This window comes from Hemibagrus wyckioides, linkage group LG13 (genome assembly GCF_019097595.1).
Source record: "Hemibagrus wyckioides isolate EC202008001 linkage group LG13, SWU_Hwy_1.0, whole genome shotgun sequence".
Lineage (NCBI taxonomy): Eukaryota > Metazoa > Chordata > Actinopteri > Siluriformes > Bagridae > Hemibagrus > Hemibagrus wyckioides.
This window is the reverse complement of record NC_080722.1, coordinates 17027581-17043341: the sequence shown is the minus strand read 5'-3', so window position 1 is coordinate 17043341 and position 15761 is coordinate 17027581. Positions and strand designations below refer to the sequence as shown.

Here is a 15761-nt window from a genome sequence, read left to right as displayed (position 1 = left end):
GTACAATCCTAAATCCTGGGTTAACGCTCTTATTTTCACATTTGAGGTGACAACAACCATGAACCGTCATACGGACTGACAAACGCAGAAACATGGAAACAAACAAACCACCATAGACACAAATAACGGCTGGCGAGCATGGGACAAGGTACAAGGGAAAACAGAAAAGCAGGCTCCGCCGATTCACCTGGCAGCACCCCCTCCAGTGGTCTGGCAGGGAACTGTCCCAGTGATTCCTGACAATCATTGAGAGAAAATGTGACTAACCCCGGGTAAAAAGAGGTGCAATCAAGATTCAAAGCATTTATTGTCATGTGCACAATGAGGAAAACAAGTTTCCCTGTACAATAAAATTCTTTCTTTGCTGTCCACAGTGAATGCAAAGACAAGTACAAAAACTATGTAAAAAATAAAATAAAAACACACACAAACATAAATGCACACAAACATAATAAAAAATAAAACTATGCTGCAGAATTAGATATATAGACTATGTAAATATAGAAATATAGACTATATATATCTGTATGTGCAAGTGCACAATGTTGACTTATGTTGCAATATTCACTTATGTGCAAAACAAATGCAGTACAGTAATGTGAAAATTGAATGCAACAGTTTGTAAAATGATAGCAGCCCTGCTTCTAAATTACAAATATGAAATATATGCAACTCTTCGCAGGGTTAAAAATAGGGTGTAGAACCCTGAAAAGTCCTATACTAGACATCACTGTTGTATTAAGAAAACAACACATATCAGCTGAATAGAAAATCTCAAACATTTATCGATCGGTTTAGTCAAGTATTAAGGGTCAGTAAGCTTCACAGCTGGGAAAGATGGCCTAGAGAATGGTCTGGAAAGAGGTTTATTGTGTCAGGGGAGAAATATAATAAAGCATAATGTTTCTGATCTATGGTGAATCCTGACAATCATGTAACAACAATTTACAGTGTATGTCCACATTTTGAAAACGCAGACTTTTCTCCTTGTTTTGGCCTTCCGTCCATACTGAGATGGTAATTATGTCTGGCAAAAGTCTCCAAGTCTCCTAAGTGGATACATTTAAAAATGCTGTTTTCGCGTTGTAGTGTGGACTGAGAAAATAAAGATATTCAAAAACAATGAAGTATTTTTAGTCATGTGACACAGCCATATCAAACATTCAACTAAAAATGAACAGCTATATAATTTCAGGTAATCTGTAGCAACAACTCTCTGCCTGTCCATTTAAAAATCCATTCAAACAAACTGATAAAGTAAGTAAATAAACGCAGGATCCAAATGACACAGACCAAACCTTCTTACATTTTTACACATACGCAGTATAGTATCAGACGTTTCAGTGTGGATGAACAAGTTTTGGAAAATGTTTGAAAATAATAGTATAGATGGACAACATTTTAAAGCAGAAATGTAGCGTTCAGGTCTGTCCGGATTTATGTGGTTGTAGCCACAGTCCTGTCCACTGACTAATACTCATGTAGTGATTTTTTGTGGCATGAATGTGTTTGCTTGAGCTTATAATGACTTTTTTCTGTCTATAGAAACAAAGGACTTGCCTGCATTACGTTGCAAAAAGGACATTTTCCTTCTTGGATTGTTATTCTCTTGCCTGTCCTATTGATTGGGTATCTTATACTGGTACAGTATACTTTTACTGCTAGTAGTGCCATGCTCTCCACATGAATCTGCTTGATAATGAGAATGTATTATGGTAGAAAAGCACACTTTACACTTTTTCATTAAGATACGGCAGATAACTGGTTTCACCACTTTAACAGAACACGAAACAGAGGCAGAACGTGCAGCTGCTGGAGATGGTGTTAAACAGTAAAGCAGACATTAATGCAAGTAATGCAAAATATTCAGCCCATAAATGATGTTCATAGATTTGTTTGCTGTGTTATTCATGTATGTTTCTTTAACACAAAGGCAATACTGCACTTCACCATGCTTGCCAGTGTAAAAGTCACCAACTCATTCCACTGTTACTGGAGGCAGATACTTTGATATAAAACAGTGTAAGTTCCCAGAACTATCAGGTTTGAATTGCCCAGTGAGAAATTAAATGTGCCCAAAATTGTCAATACAATCACATACATGACAAGAGTGACTGTGGGCTTTGTCTCTGTGTGTGTGTGTGTCTGTGTGTGTGTGTGTGTGTGCACGCGTTGGACAAACAGACCACAAGGGGGCCCAAAATGTGACACAAGTTTAAAAAAACCGTGTCAGATGGGCAAGTTTGAATGCTTCTATAATTGCTTATCTGCGGAGATTTTCTGGGTACCTGATTGTCGGAAGTTTGACACCAGTGGCCTTCCATACTACAACAGATGCTGTTGTGGTCAGTATTAAAAAAAATAAATTAAATAAATTAAAATAAAATCATAAGAATAAGAATAATTATAAAATCACACTATTTATTTTTTATATGATCACTAAATATTACACTGAATATTTATTTGACTTTCTAATATTGCCTAAGTGTTCTCTTGAACGTACAAAACATCTTATTTTATGCTGATATTAAAATAATGATTTTTTTTTTTTTTTTAATAAACCTGAAACATTTTCCATCAAGTCCAACACGTTCCTGGTGCTATTCTAAATTTCTCAGCAACTTAGGCCACATTTAAGACCAACACACACTGATCATCTCTCAACATACACTCGCTAGATGGCAGGCAATCCTACTTGTTCATAACTATGCTCATTAACAGTCAGTTTTAAGTAATCAGTGTTCAGCAGTAAATGAACGATTACACTAGTTTAGGTTGGAAATCTTTATAAAAGAGTCCCTAGCTAGGCATCAAGACATTGAGAGTATCTAATATGTTAAATGTGTTCAGGTGAGTTCTTTCTACCTGTACATGTTGCCTACACCTGTGTGTCCTGACGAAGCTTATAACTTCCGGGTGTTGCGACATTCATTGCCCTGGGAGGTGCGGTAGGTGTAACATCCTCTATATGCCTGACGTCATATTATAGTTTCTTTTTCATTTCCCAAGATTGCAACAAAGGTCACTAAATGCTCGGAGGTTGATCAGTGTCAGAGAATTCATTACCGGAGAAAAGAAAACACAGCTTTACTACTTTCACACATCTTCATCATCCGGGTGACATCATCACTCATCCAGAGGGACATTCCTACACACGACACGTGTGTGAGACCGAGACAGCGCTATGGGGATCATGTATTCAGAGGTGTGTCAAAAATTAAGCTATACTTACCCATGCTCTAATTATGATCTACGGGTTATGTATATGTATCTATGTCGATGGAATGTCATTTGAAATCGTTGACCTTTTAATGACCTTGTGAATATGTTTGAAGTTAGTGCTCCAGCAGCACTTCACGTGTGAACGCTGCTTGTTTTGTTTACTGAAGGTCCTCTGATATTGGCTGATCTGTAGAGTTTATCTACACATACAATGATCTTTTCTACTTCTCAACATGGGACCACTTTATGTGGAAAACAAAAAACAACACAGACGGTCCAAGGAAGCCCTACAGATTCATTTACTTTTTAAATATCAGACTCATTGTCTCAATGTGTGCCATAATACACAGATCAGCCGTAACATTATGAACACTGACAAGTGAAGTGAATAACACTGATTGTCTCATCATCATGGCACCTATCTCAATCCATCTGGGGCATGTGCTGGACAAACAAGTCCGAGTCCGATCCATGGAGGCCTCACCTCGCAGCTTGCAGGATCTGCTGCTAATATCTTGGTGCCAGATTCCACAGCACACCTTCAGGGATCTAGTGGAGTCCATGCCTCGAAAGGTCAGGGCTGTTTTGGCAGTAATAGAGGGATGAACACAAAATTAGGCAGGTGGTCATAATGTTATGCCTGGTCAGTGTATATTGGCTATTTAGTGGAGAGGACCCATGGATTTTTTATTTTTTTTTTAATCCTGAAATTTCCACTCCCAGAACATATTTTTTATTAAAACTGACATTTGCTCTTTTTTTCCCGTAGCCTATTTGCCAAGCAGCTTACAATGGCGAACTCCACCAGGTGTACACCCTGCTCAAGGCGGATGCCAAGAATTTAAATATTCAAGATGAATTATTTGGAGACACACCACTTATAGCTGCCTGTAAGGGTGGAAATGTCAGCATCACCAAATACCTCTTGGAACACAAAGCTGATGTATCTGTAAGAAACAAGGTATTATATGGGGTAGTGTCTCAACCTTATATAGTAACCCATGTAGTCTTTTTTTTTTTAAGCTTGGTTTAAGTTGTGTGAATGTGTTTGTGTGGTGCTTGCATGGAATAATGACTTTTTGTTTTTCTGTCTATAGAAACAAAGGACTTGCCTGCATTACGTTGCAAAAAGGACATTTTCCTTCTTGGATTACCTCATGATTGTTATTCTCATGCCTATCCTATTGATTGGGTATCTTATACTGGTACAGTATACTTTTACTGTTAGTAGTGCCATGCTCTCCACATGCATGTGCTTGGTAATGTGGAGAATGTATTGTGGTAGAAAAGCAAACTTTACTCGTGCATCAGATATGGTAGTGCACTTTTTCATCAAGATAAGGCAGATAACTGGTTTCACCACTTTAACAGAACACGAAACAGAGGCAGCATGTGCAGCTGCTGGAGATGGTGTTAAACAGTAAAGCAGACATTAATGCTGTTGACTATGTGAGTAATGCGAAATATTTAGCCCCCACATGATATTCGTAAGATTTGTTTGCTCTGTTATTCATGTATGTTTCTTTAACAGAAAGGGAACACTGCGCTTCACTATGCTTGCCAGTGTAAAAGTCACAAACTCGTTCCCCTGTTACTGGAGGCAAATGCAGATACTTTGATTCAAAACAATGTAAGTTCCCTTTTTTTCCCCTTTTTCTTTTCAATGCACGAATCTATAAGTCTCTTGTTCAGTGTCAGTGATGGAGAAATAAATAAGGAACAACACATGATGAGGCGCGTAGGAAAAATAATCCATCATGGTGTGGTGTGATGTGGCCTGACGTGATTATTTTCCAACGTCATACCCCAGTGTTCTATTCCTCTTATACCACAGCCATTGGCCAATGATTAAAAGGTTTTCATTAATTAAAGAACATGTAATACATTTAATCAGTTTGCATTTATGTAGCATCTGCGAAAAATTTTATTGTTCGTCACTGACATTATAGCAGCTCCATATAGTCACTTCCTCACCAGCCTCCCTTTTTCTCTGACTTGAAACCTATCAAACAAAATCTGTTACCAAGAAAATCCTCTGTCCTGAAGCCTTTTCTCCGTGTCAGAAAACCTGACTACTTTGGAGACCTCCTCCAAAAGCAGCCATTTTAAACAAACATCTTCTTACAAAAATCTTCACCATATCAACAATTTAAAAAGAAAATTTGTTTGTGGATCATCCGCTGTTTAAATCCAGTGTAAATAGAGCACATTTAAATAAACCTTGCAGCCCGGATTAATGTCCGAAATTAATCGCTGCCTTCTTGCCTTAGAACGAAGCATTCAACCACGCTGTGGTATAATAGCATAAAATGTACCTAAAGCAAAACTAATCCATTGCTTCCTTACAGTAAATAGGATTTGTACATAATCAGATAAATTGCGATTCACTAATTGAGTCATTATAAGGAGTTTAAAAGGATAGCAGTGGCAACACATTTACAGCAGTCATAGATTTTGAAAGTACTTATAATATGAACACTAACTATGCTAATCATTACGGGTGCCTTTTTCTTACAGGATGGCGAAACACCACTGGACATCGCAATCAGATTAAAATTCACCAAAATTATAGTAATGCTGGAAAAATCCAAATGACCGCATTCTCTATTTGAGTGCAAAAGGATCGTTTCGATACGGTGAACAGCTGTGAGCACTCTGGTGTCAATGAAAAGATGTCTTCAGGTCAATAAACCAGCATACATAAGAGCTCTTAACTTTAAAACATGACTACCATTTTCTCATTTAAACACTTTGAAACAGACTTTTTCCACAGAGGTTTTGTTCTGTATAGCTTTGGGAGAAATATTTGTTGACTAGTTAACAGTATTAGGTATGGAGTGTTCCACAGGGTTGATAGGATAAGGCTGGATGCAGTCTTCATGTGTAAAATGTTTAGTGTTACTGATGTTTTGTGTTTAATGTTTCAGGGTTGGCTGTACTTTTTTTCTCTCTCTCTCTCTATGATGGCAATTCATGTGATTTGTTTAAAGAAATGTTTCTCGCACAAGTATTGCGCATTGGATTTTACATATAAATGTTTATAAACATCAGAAAGTGTATGGTTTTTACTGATGAATTTCACATGATTTGAATGCTTCTAATGTTGTGTTAAGCTTCTGTCATTTTCAATGTCCCTAAATCTAACAGTCATTTTCATTTTCTCAAACAAGTAATATTAGCACAACTCGCTTTTCCAGTCGTTCTACAATACATAACCGCACTAATGTTGAAATGTTGAGGTCTACAATGAATGTGAGCCACAATTTTATTTGATTATGAATGTTTATTGGGTTTGAGTCCACTGATTTATAAAGTAAGTCAAATGATCTTTCAAGGAGAGAGGGGGGAAAAAAAAAAGCTTGAGAAAGTGCCTTGAGAAAATTTAAAATACAATCTCGCAATCCAAGAAAAATCAAACATTACTTCATAATTAGAGGCTAAAAGGCTAAAATCTGTTCAGTTCACATTAAACATAGTGTACCCTGTGAAAAACATTAGGGAAAGTAGTGTCTTATCAACACTTGGCTCAGTAATCACTTAGATACATTCACAGCGCTTGTGCTAACGGCATGTTTACTGATCAAATGTGTTAGATGATGTCGGATAAATCTGAGGTCAAACAAATCATGTAAAAGGAAGTAAAAATGTTAATGCCATAATTCCCGGCTAAGGATTCTGTCAGAGATGCATAGTGCTTGTTGTTGTAGAGTTAGAAACTAAAAATGCTTAAAAATTTGTTGCTAAAAGGCGTTCAGACGTTTTGTCTCATCAGCTTGATCATCGGTTCGTACATCTCCTGCGGGGCGTCCAGGCCCCAGATGAAGTCCAAGTGCTCCCAGTGCTGGATGTTGCGATGAAACACCAGGTTGGGGATCTGTGTGAGCAGCAATGCCATGTCCTTTGGGTCTGCCAGCGTGTCATGTCCCCCGGACCACAGGGCTGTGGGCACCTTCATGTCCCGCACGTAGTACAGAGGAGGAGTTGACTGATGTGAGACAGTTCAGAATAAGCTATGAGAGACCTTCAACAACTAATATTTGTGCTTCTATAATGATTTCTGCTTGTAATTTGTTGGAAACCTGTGATAGTGTCATGGACATTTGGTTTTTAAAAACTAGTCAAACTCTCCCTTACCTGATTATAATGAGCCATATTTCCAGCCTTTCCGTAATCATATGCCATCAGTTTCTTACTCTTTATAGCCTGCGAACAAAATTATCCATGAAACATTTGTCACTGTTTCAACTATAATAGAGTAGTTGCATGCATCCTTGTGTAGTGAAGATCTCTATTACAGAAAATACAGGGCTATTGATAGGTCTTATAACATTTCTATGATTATTGTACAGAATATCCCCAAGGAACACTGAAGCTGAGTGTAAATACTTTCAAGAAAATTTATAGTACAGATAACTTAATAATGTAGTGGTTTTCCATCCATTGATTTTCTATACTGTTGCACTTACTCTATACTTCCTACACAGAGTAACACAGGGCCTGGAGTCAGGCCTGGACAGGGTGCCAACCCAAAGTAGGGTGCAATCACACACACAGACACACACTCACCCACCCAATCACATATTGCAGTCAATTTAGAGACGTCAATCAGCCTAAAACTGAAGCACAGGGAGAACATGCAAATTCCTTGTGTACAGGGCGAAGGTGTGAGTGCTAACCATGTAGTGGTTTGCTAACCATGTAGTCGTTTTATTAAATGTAACATATAAACCTAAAAGTAACTAACTTCTAAACTGGCTTTTCCATAACTGGTCTAATCCTCTAGAAGATGACTGCTAAAATACCGCCATCTTACTGAAGCTAATGAGGAAACTCATGTGTGTTTTAGAAGCATGGCTACATTTCTATTCCTTATTATGAAGTTTTGTATTACATACAGTAGATGCTGAGGTATACAACAGAAATGAATATAGACTTGAGATGATGTGAACCGTGCTGACCTGAGCCCAGTGCACCATGTTCTGGACAGAGGTTCCGGCTGGACAGTGTGTCGTGTACACAGGCGTTCGGGTCTGATGAGAGAAAGAAGAAAGAAAATCCTATAGCTATGTACTAGGATTGAAAATCACTCGTTTGCACTAGAGGAAATACAAAACTGAGGACGAAGACATGCAGCTGAACAACTTACCATGTTCAGGTTTCTCTCATCGAAACCACATAAGAGGAAAAATATGTTTCCACACAAAACGCTGATTGGTTTCTTGCTGCAGAACTGGGTGGCAAAAAACTTGATGAGAGTACTCTGAGGTAAAAAGTCTTTGTTCCCGAATAATTTCTGAGAATTAAAGAGAAAATATATTGAAACATTTGAGAGGAGTGTCAGTGATGTGCAATAGTGGATGTGAAGTGCTCATATTCACCCAGATGACAAACTCCGGGAGGATACTCAGTTTGCCCATAGGACTTTCTGTGAAGGCCACTGTGGCTACAGGGGCCAGTGCGAAAAACATCTTTATTTTGCTAGCCAGCTCTGGCATTGTGGAAAATGCCATAAAGGCTGCAAAAGCACAAACAGATCATGTCAGATGCAAGATTAGGCATAGCATCTTGTTGCATAATTGGTTCTTGGTGCTTCACGTAGTAAACCCTACACAATTCTTCCATAATGTTGAAGTAATGCTTTCTAAATAACTTCCGAAAAATGTCGTGTTTTTTCAAGTGAAGAGAACACATTTTGTGGTTCAATGTACAGAATTGAGCAATAAAAAAAAGATCACAAGCCACATCTGCTTTTATAAGAAATCATGCTCGGTGGATTCATTCTAGCATCACGGGATGGGATCTTAATATATTACCAATGGTGGTTCCCTGAGAATGGCCGACATAGAAAATCTGCTCCTGTCTTGTGGTTTTTGTGATGAAGTTTATTACTGCTGGAAGGTCCTTCTTAGCCATTTCATCATGGCTGCCATAAAGACACAAAATAACAACAAAAAGAAAATGAAATGAATGGTGAAACCTGGGTTTACATGAAACATTACTTAGTTGCAGCTCTAGTTAATGAATCAGTATTAAACAGACCACTTAGTTATATTCAAATGCTTAAAAAAATGGTTTAGATTTGTACTGCAAGTGAAAGTATTGCCTCCGTTTTTCTTTTTATAGTTTCATTTCCTTTCTTTTTTTTTAATGTGAATTTTAAATGTTAAGAAAATATTTATATCTTCATTTATACACATTTATATTTGTGTATTTCTTATCTCCTTGCACTTTTTTGTGCTTATATTTGAACTGTTTTCTAGTCATATTTTATTTATCCTGTGCATTAGATTTCATATTATTCCATTATTCAATCTTTAATACTCGATTGTGCATTTGTTATTATTATTATTATTATTATTATTATTATTATTGTTGTTGTTGTGTAATCATGTTGGATAAAAGGCTAAATGAATATGTGTGACAGTAAAACGGTAAACCCACCTAAATTGCCAGTACTCTTTTTGGCCAGGGGTGAACTTGACGTGTTTTCTTGACCAGGTGTTCCCACGGCTGTTTCCGATCCACACATCAAACCCAGCATCAGCTAGCAAAAAACCAAGGCTGGTGTTGGGAAGGTTGGTCACCCAGTTACTTCCTGCGGCCAGGAGCCCATGCTGAAGGAACACCACAGGCTTGGGTTCTGCCACAAACAGGAAAGAGAAGCAATAAACGGTGGTGGCTTAGTCATTAAGGCTCTGGGTTACTGAGCAGAAGGTCATGGTTTTAAACCTCAGCAATGCCAAGCTGTTGGGCCCTTAAACAAGGCCTTTCACCCTTTTTGCACCAGGGGCACTGTGCATTTATTAATCATTCTCATGTCTCACACCTTATGAACTTAAGGTGTTTCCATAATCTCCCACATAGCAGTGATTTTGTGTGCAGCCAGCAGAGGGAATATGTGTACCAGCTTTAGACCAGTCGCCCACTGCATTTCCACATTTACTTTTGGGACGCTTTATCACTGATCTCCATCAGAAACAGGAAGTAAGCTGGTCCTCTCCGGAGCACAAACAGAGCCTGACCTGATAGGAGTGTTTTACTTCACAGCAGCCATTCTTGGTGCTCCATCCCCCACTCCATACCCCATAACCCAAAGTCACAACTCAACCTGCAAAACTGAGGTTTACCACTTACTGCATAACTGACTAGCAATCTCGTGTGAACGCAAAAATTGTGCAAGATTTAGCCACACCGGACATGTGAGAGGAAGTACAGTCGTGTGAAAGTGTCGATTCAAACCACTTTTCGATTTCAGATGACTTGACTGTTGCATTTAAGACATAATTAAGGAACTGAAGAGAAATGTGTTTAAAAAGCGTTTCAAATACATCAGAGGTCTAGATGGACGTCTGCCATTTTATAGCAGCTCCCTTAGGGTTTTCTTTGTTTTTTTTTACCTTAACTGTCTTTTTTCATTTGCCCTAACTTGTAAGCCTGAATGACATCTCTTCTTTCTTCCAGAAATTGTTTAGTTTTGGTCTTTTGTTCCTCGGGGGCATGTTGTACTCTATCTATCCCATGTGGCATGGAGAAGTGGGACAGCCGGAAATGAGTTGCGTCTCCAGAGCTGCTGCTGAGCTCTAAAGCTTATCACACTGAATACGCTCGACACCACTACACTCATCAACCAACATAAACTGTTTGAGGAGCTTTTTACTTATTTATCACACATCAGAATTCGTCATTCGCAGATAACAGACATTTTACCCATCATACACAGCTACCAGAAAGCTCATAAACATAAAGGAATCACTTCAAACCATACACACTTCGACTTATTGACAATAAGCTTAAATACCCAGCCTCGCATCTAGCTCTAAATTCATTAACTAAAAAAAGAAAAAAAAAACCCCATGGCACATGGCCGAGGATCCTTTCAGGGCTCCAGTCTTCTAACAGATTTGTGTCAGTGAAACCATTTCATGTTGGTGTAAAGAACTGAGGCTGATATCCAACAGCTGAAATGGTTTTTCCGTGCCAGTAGTTTTCCCCTGGTAAAAATATTATATGCGCGCAGCTTTTAGAAATCACTATGCTCATTAATGAAATATGGAGAATATAAATGATGAAGGAACAGAAGGACGATTTCCACCAGCGATATTTTACTGAACTGTAGATGCCGAAATAGAGTGAATGCAACCTTGAGCAATTTGTGTCATAAACCTAAGTGTATAATCGCCCCTGAATCATAAATATGTCCAAATAAAACCTGGTTATCAAACATGTCTCCTGCTGCATTGAATAAGACTATACTGTGTGCTTGAACTTGGTGAGTATGAACCGTCAACCTGTGAATAGCTCAAATAAACGTGTTTGCTTGCAACCTTTTCTTGAAAGAGGTCTGACCCAATAGATCTATTTAATTCATTTAATCAACATGCATATGGAGTACAGAGGTGGTCTATAAAACTGTGGCTCACAAGCACAAGACTAAAATGTTACTTAAAACCAAGGTCACGCGTGGGTTGCACCTTCTGTTCAAGCATGGTTTTATAATAGCATGAGTGATCCTCCCCTGCACAGGGAAAGCTGACTAATCCTAAACCCACTTCTCTTTTGCTTTGTGGTGGTGTGACTATTTCGAAATGCAGGATGTTTGAGAATGTGTGAAACCATGTTTGAGTGTGTTATTACTTCTGCCCTGTTACAGAGGAAGGGCTGATGTGAAATCCATGCAAAAAAAAAAAAAAAAAGAGCCACAGAGCGTCAAAAACCAGGCTCATGTATCAAGATTAAGCGTCCAGTTAAGGGGTTTAAGAGCCCACCATGTCTAAAATCTCACCTTGCTGGAATTTACTCTGGATGCCGTGTGGTATCCTGTTGACGCTCAGGATGTAGCCGTCCTCAGTGACCACCTCGAACTCTTCCGCTGGATAACCCCAGTGTCTGATGATCTCACTCTGTCAAACGCAGTCACAACCAATAAATCTGAGCAAAGTCCAAGTGGCACATCAGCAGACTGACAACAGTGTGAATGCAAATGGAAAATCAACGGCAAGCATTAATCATAATTCATGCAGTAAAATAATCAAAAAACAATCAGCAGTTATAACGCGAACACAAAGTGCTGCAAAAGGTTTTTAATATAATTCTTTGTCTCTTATAACATGAACAGTCCCCCCCCCCCAACACTTTGGACTGTGATGTCATTTATTGTAATACACTAAAAATAAATATATGTGAATCACACTAAGCTCTGTGGGTGAAAGGCCTGAGACTCCGTGTCTCAATTACATACACACTGATACAGTGTTACAGTCATGGTGAATCTAGAAGTGAACCATTTACAGACATCCAAAAATTGATATAGCAAACAGATTGTGACGCCTGCATATATTCACAATATGCAAAATATTTAAGTGTCGAACTAAAAGAAGTGTTTATTTAGAGTGATGAGATCTTTTCCAGACATTTCTCTGTTCACATGTACTTATATTAGACTTTATAATTCTGGAGGATATCATTTAAACCAATTTGGCATAGAGTCATAGAGGTGTAGTGGGTAGTTCTGTTGCATCACAGGGTTCCTGGTTCGATCCTGAGCTCATGTTAGTCATGAGTCTATATGGAGTTTCATAAGTTCTAGCCGTGTCTGTGTGGGTTTCATCCCTGAATCCTGGTCGGTGGACTGACTATGCTACATTGCCCTAAGGAAGTGGTGTGTGTTTGTGTTTATTGTAACTCTGACAGGATAAAGCACTTACCGATGATCTTAATGCGAAGCTGACTATCTTTTGATTAACGTTTGACTGCCGGCGCAGTTGAAGCCAAGTGTTTAAGTGCGTTTGGAATGTGATGCATCCATTTAATGACGTATCCAATTACTTTTGCCACATAATAACAGTTCACTCACATGCCCATTATTACACAACGGCATGAGGCACAATCCCTATAAATAGAATACATTTCCACTGCAGTGAAAAGTAATCCATTTGTCACTTCAGGAGCAGTTTTAATTCTGTTGTCTGGAGTTAACCCCCCCCCCCCACACACACACACACCCCCACCCCACCCCCCGCTCTAAATATGAAATGCATTCTAATCAGGAACTTCAAAGAAATTGTGTGAGCCTGCTGGTTCCAGGGCCGCCGTGCAATCTCCTCATGCATAATTAAAGGCACCGCAATTTCCCACTCCCCCCGGGGCCTGCAGTCTGCACGCTCTACTTTAGGCCACTTTAGGATAAACCCACTGCTGCCTCACGCTTATCTCTCTCTGTCTCTGCTCACTCCTAGTTCTGAGCATGAACCACGGCAGCGCTGAGGAGGGGGAAAAAGCAGCTCTCAAACACTGAAAGCCAGAAGAGAGACCTTGAACAAGTTCACAGCTAAAAAAATAAAACTAAAATACATCCAACTGTTTCAGAGAAAACCTTTGGCATATAAATCAATACGCTTATCTGATTTAGTTTCCTTGATTTGCTATAAATTGGTTGTTTAACTGTGCAAATGTTTAAACAGTGATTGTGGTTTTTGCCAGCAGTTTTAAGAGAGCAGCACTTTGCCTGGTTTTCGCACGTTCACAGTGTCTTTACCTATTTATAACTCATGCTGCAATTTACTTGGAATGACTGATATTAAAGTCAGAATTATTTTATTTTTTATACCTTAATAGGCAAAGTATCCAGAGAGATACAACACATAAAAAACAAAATATCCAATGAATGAGTTTCTGCCTGGTTTAGGGTTAACCTTTTCTTTATTATTTTTTTAAAGAATGACATGTTTAATCCCAATAAAATTACAATTAAAGTTGTGGAACATTTGCAAAACAAATTTGTTCCTGTTATCTCTTATTTTATAACTGTCATAGCCACACCAGCCTCTCTTTTTTTTCCTCTTAAAGTTAATAAGCTACGTTACCAAGAAATCACAAAACCATCCGTCATGAAGACTCATGACAGAAAGTGGCTGCTTTCAGACAGATACAAAAAACTTCAACATTCAAAATCTGAAATCAATTTCTGCTCACAGAAAACATGCCAGCGTCTGTCATACTAGTCGCATAATTACACAGAAAATTCTACATCATTGTGAATATTGTGCATTTCTTTCTCTTCCTGTTTCTTGCACTTACACACACACACACACATATAGAGGGAAGAAGGTTCAAAAAGGCTAATGGTTCAATAGAATGTTCAATTCTCTTTCGCATCTTCAAAGGTTGCCATAAATAGCACAGTTGCAGAATATAATTTTTGAGTTCTCAGAAGGCCGGTCAACAGTGCACACTGCATGATAGGATTTTTAGTGATAACAGGTGTGCTCTGTATGCAACAGTGGATCACAGGGTCAAAGAACAAAAGGTTTCAAAAAGAGAGAGATTCCCCTGGATCACCCCCCACACACACACACGCCCCCCCCGCCCCCCACCCCCGCAGTCCCATGGAGATCACATGCTAAAGTGGGAACATTATGTTCCATGTAAAAAAAAAACAGCATGCATCAAAAATGCTAAGCAAACTGTAACAGTCTGAAACGCATCATACAGACAAATAATGAATACTTACAATATTCATATTGATTTCCGGATCCAGCTTCCTGGTGTTTCGTAAAATAGGCTGTGTAGCTTGTACCAGGCAAACAGCAAACAGTCCCATACATAACTGTAGCCACATGATGTCTGCAGATCAAACCAGAAAAGAGTGGCATGATTCTAAATAATATTTATATATATATGTATACATATTCATATACATATATTGGGTCAGTGTAGTTTTCTAAAAATGACATTCATAAATGATATTTTATCCCAGAATATGCATTTTTAGCTAAACATGGAAAGGTAAGGAAATCTAATAAAAAACAATATTTTCCCCATTTTGCTCCATCAGTTTATGATCAGAGTTTTTTGCTCCATCAAAGTACACACTGGCGAAGTCTCATACTGCAAAACTACTTTATTAAATAGTCCCCTTGTCTTCAATATAGTACTGTAGGTATGTGGGACACAGTACTCATTGAAATAAAACTCATTAACCTTCTCAAAACATTAACATTATAAACATCTCTACACATTTCAGTGTGCATCAGTAAAAGTATTAAGATGTATAGTAAATAAAACATTTTCTGTGACTGCCGTGATTTAAGTTGTAAATGATGTGATGAAGAAGTTAAGTAATAACAGGTACATGACATGGTTTAATAAATACAGATGTGTGTGTAACAACATTGTAATAACACAAACAACACACCGCTTATTGACGATGGAGTTACTGTACATGTTATTTACCCCTGTACTACTGCTATTCTACAAGAAGTGAAATGCATTTTTTTAAATAAACTATTAAACAGCTAATAACTACAGATCTAAACATTTGGTAAACACTCACCTATTCTCCGTAAACTGCGTCCTGAACTCTTCCGAGACTCAAAGCGATTTCATTTTCACCCCATCCGTGTTTCTGTTAATCCCGCCTTCTCTTTCATGTGATTGGCTCGATGTATACTGCGTACGTACGTGATTGGCTGATTGTAAATAACGGACGGTCTGCTCGACGAATTGTCTGTGTGTCAACTACTAGCTGATGAGAGAGTGAG

The 15761-nt window shown here is 38.4% G+C and overlaps 2 protein-coding genes across 2 annotated transcripts; one reads left to right on the top strand and one right to left on the bottom strand.

Annotated features, from left to right (window-relative positions):
- The first annotated feature begins 2932 nt into the window (after window positions 1-2932).
- Window positions 2933-6343, top strand: ankrd22 (ankyrin repeat domain 22). The gene is made up of 6 exons (XM_058406614.1): window positions 2933-3205; window positions 3992-4183; window positions 4320-4427; window positions 4594-4671; window positions 4754-4852; window positions 5740-6343. The coding sequence occupies exons 1-6, from the start codon at window positions 3185-3187 to the stop codon at window positions 5815-5817; spliced, it is 576 nt and encodes a 191-aa protein (XP_058262597.1). The 5' UTR covers window positions 2933-3184; the 3' UTR covers window positions 5818-6343.
- Window positions 6344-6485: 142 nt separating this feature from the next.
- On the bottom strand, window positions 6486-15709 carry lipf (lipase, gastric). Its single transcript, XM_058406612.1, has 10 exons — window positions 15554-15709; window positions 14732-14844; window positions 12005-12122; window positions 9664-9862; window positions 9036-9145; window positions 8601-8737; window positions 8369-8515; window positions 8181-8252; window positions 7357-7425; window positions 6486-7207 (listed from the first exon to the last, which is right to left on the bottom strand). The coding sequence occupies exons 2-10, from the start codon at window positions 14837-14839 to the stop codon at window positions 6974-6976; spliced, it is 1194 nt and encodes a 397-aa protein (XP_058262595.1). The 5' UTR covers window positions 14840-14844; window positions 15554-15709; the 3' UTR covers window positions 6486-6973.
- Between the last annotated feature and the right edge of the window lie 52 nt (window positions 15710-15761).

Bases quoted from the DNA above. Each gene is read 5' to 3' on its own strand.
- ankrd22 (XM_058406614.1), top strand. From the start codon at position 3,185: ATGGGGATCATGTATTCAGAG. The intron at 3,206-3,991 runs GTGTGTCAAAAA...TTTTTCCCGTAG, and splicing joins TGGGGATCATGTATTCAGAG to CCTATTTGCCAAGCAGCTTA. The intron at 4,853-5,739 runs GTAAGTTCCCTT...TTTTTCTTACAG, and splicing joins ATACTTTGATTCAAAACAAT to GATGGCGAAACACCACTGGA.
- lipf (XM_058406612.1), bottom strand. From the start codon at position 14,839: ATGTGGCTACAGTTATGTATGGGACTGTTTGCTGTTTGCCTGGTACAA. The intron at 7,426-8,180 runs GTCAGCACGGTT...TTTTGTTCGCAG, and splicing joins ACATGGTGCACTGGGCTCAG to GCTATAAAGAGTAAGAAACT. The intron at 7,208-7,356 runs GTAAGGGAGAGT...GTCTCACATCAG, and splicing joins ATATGGCTCATTATAATCAG to TCAACTCCTCCTCTGTACTA.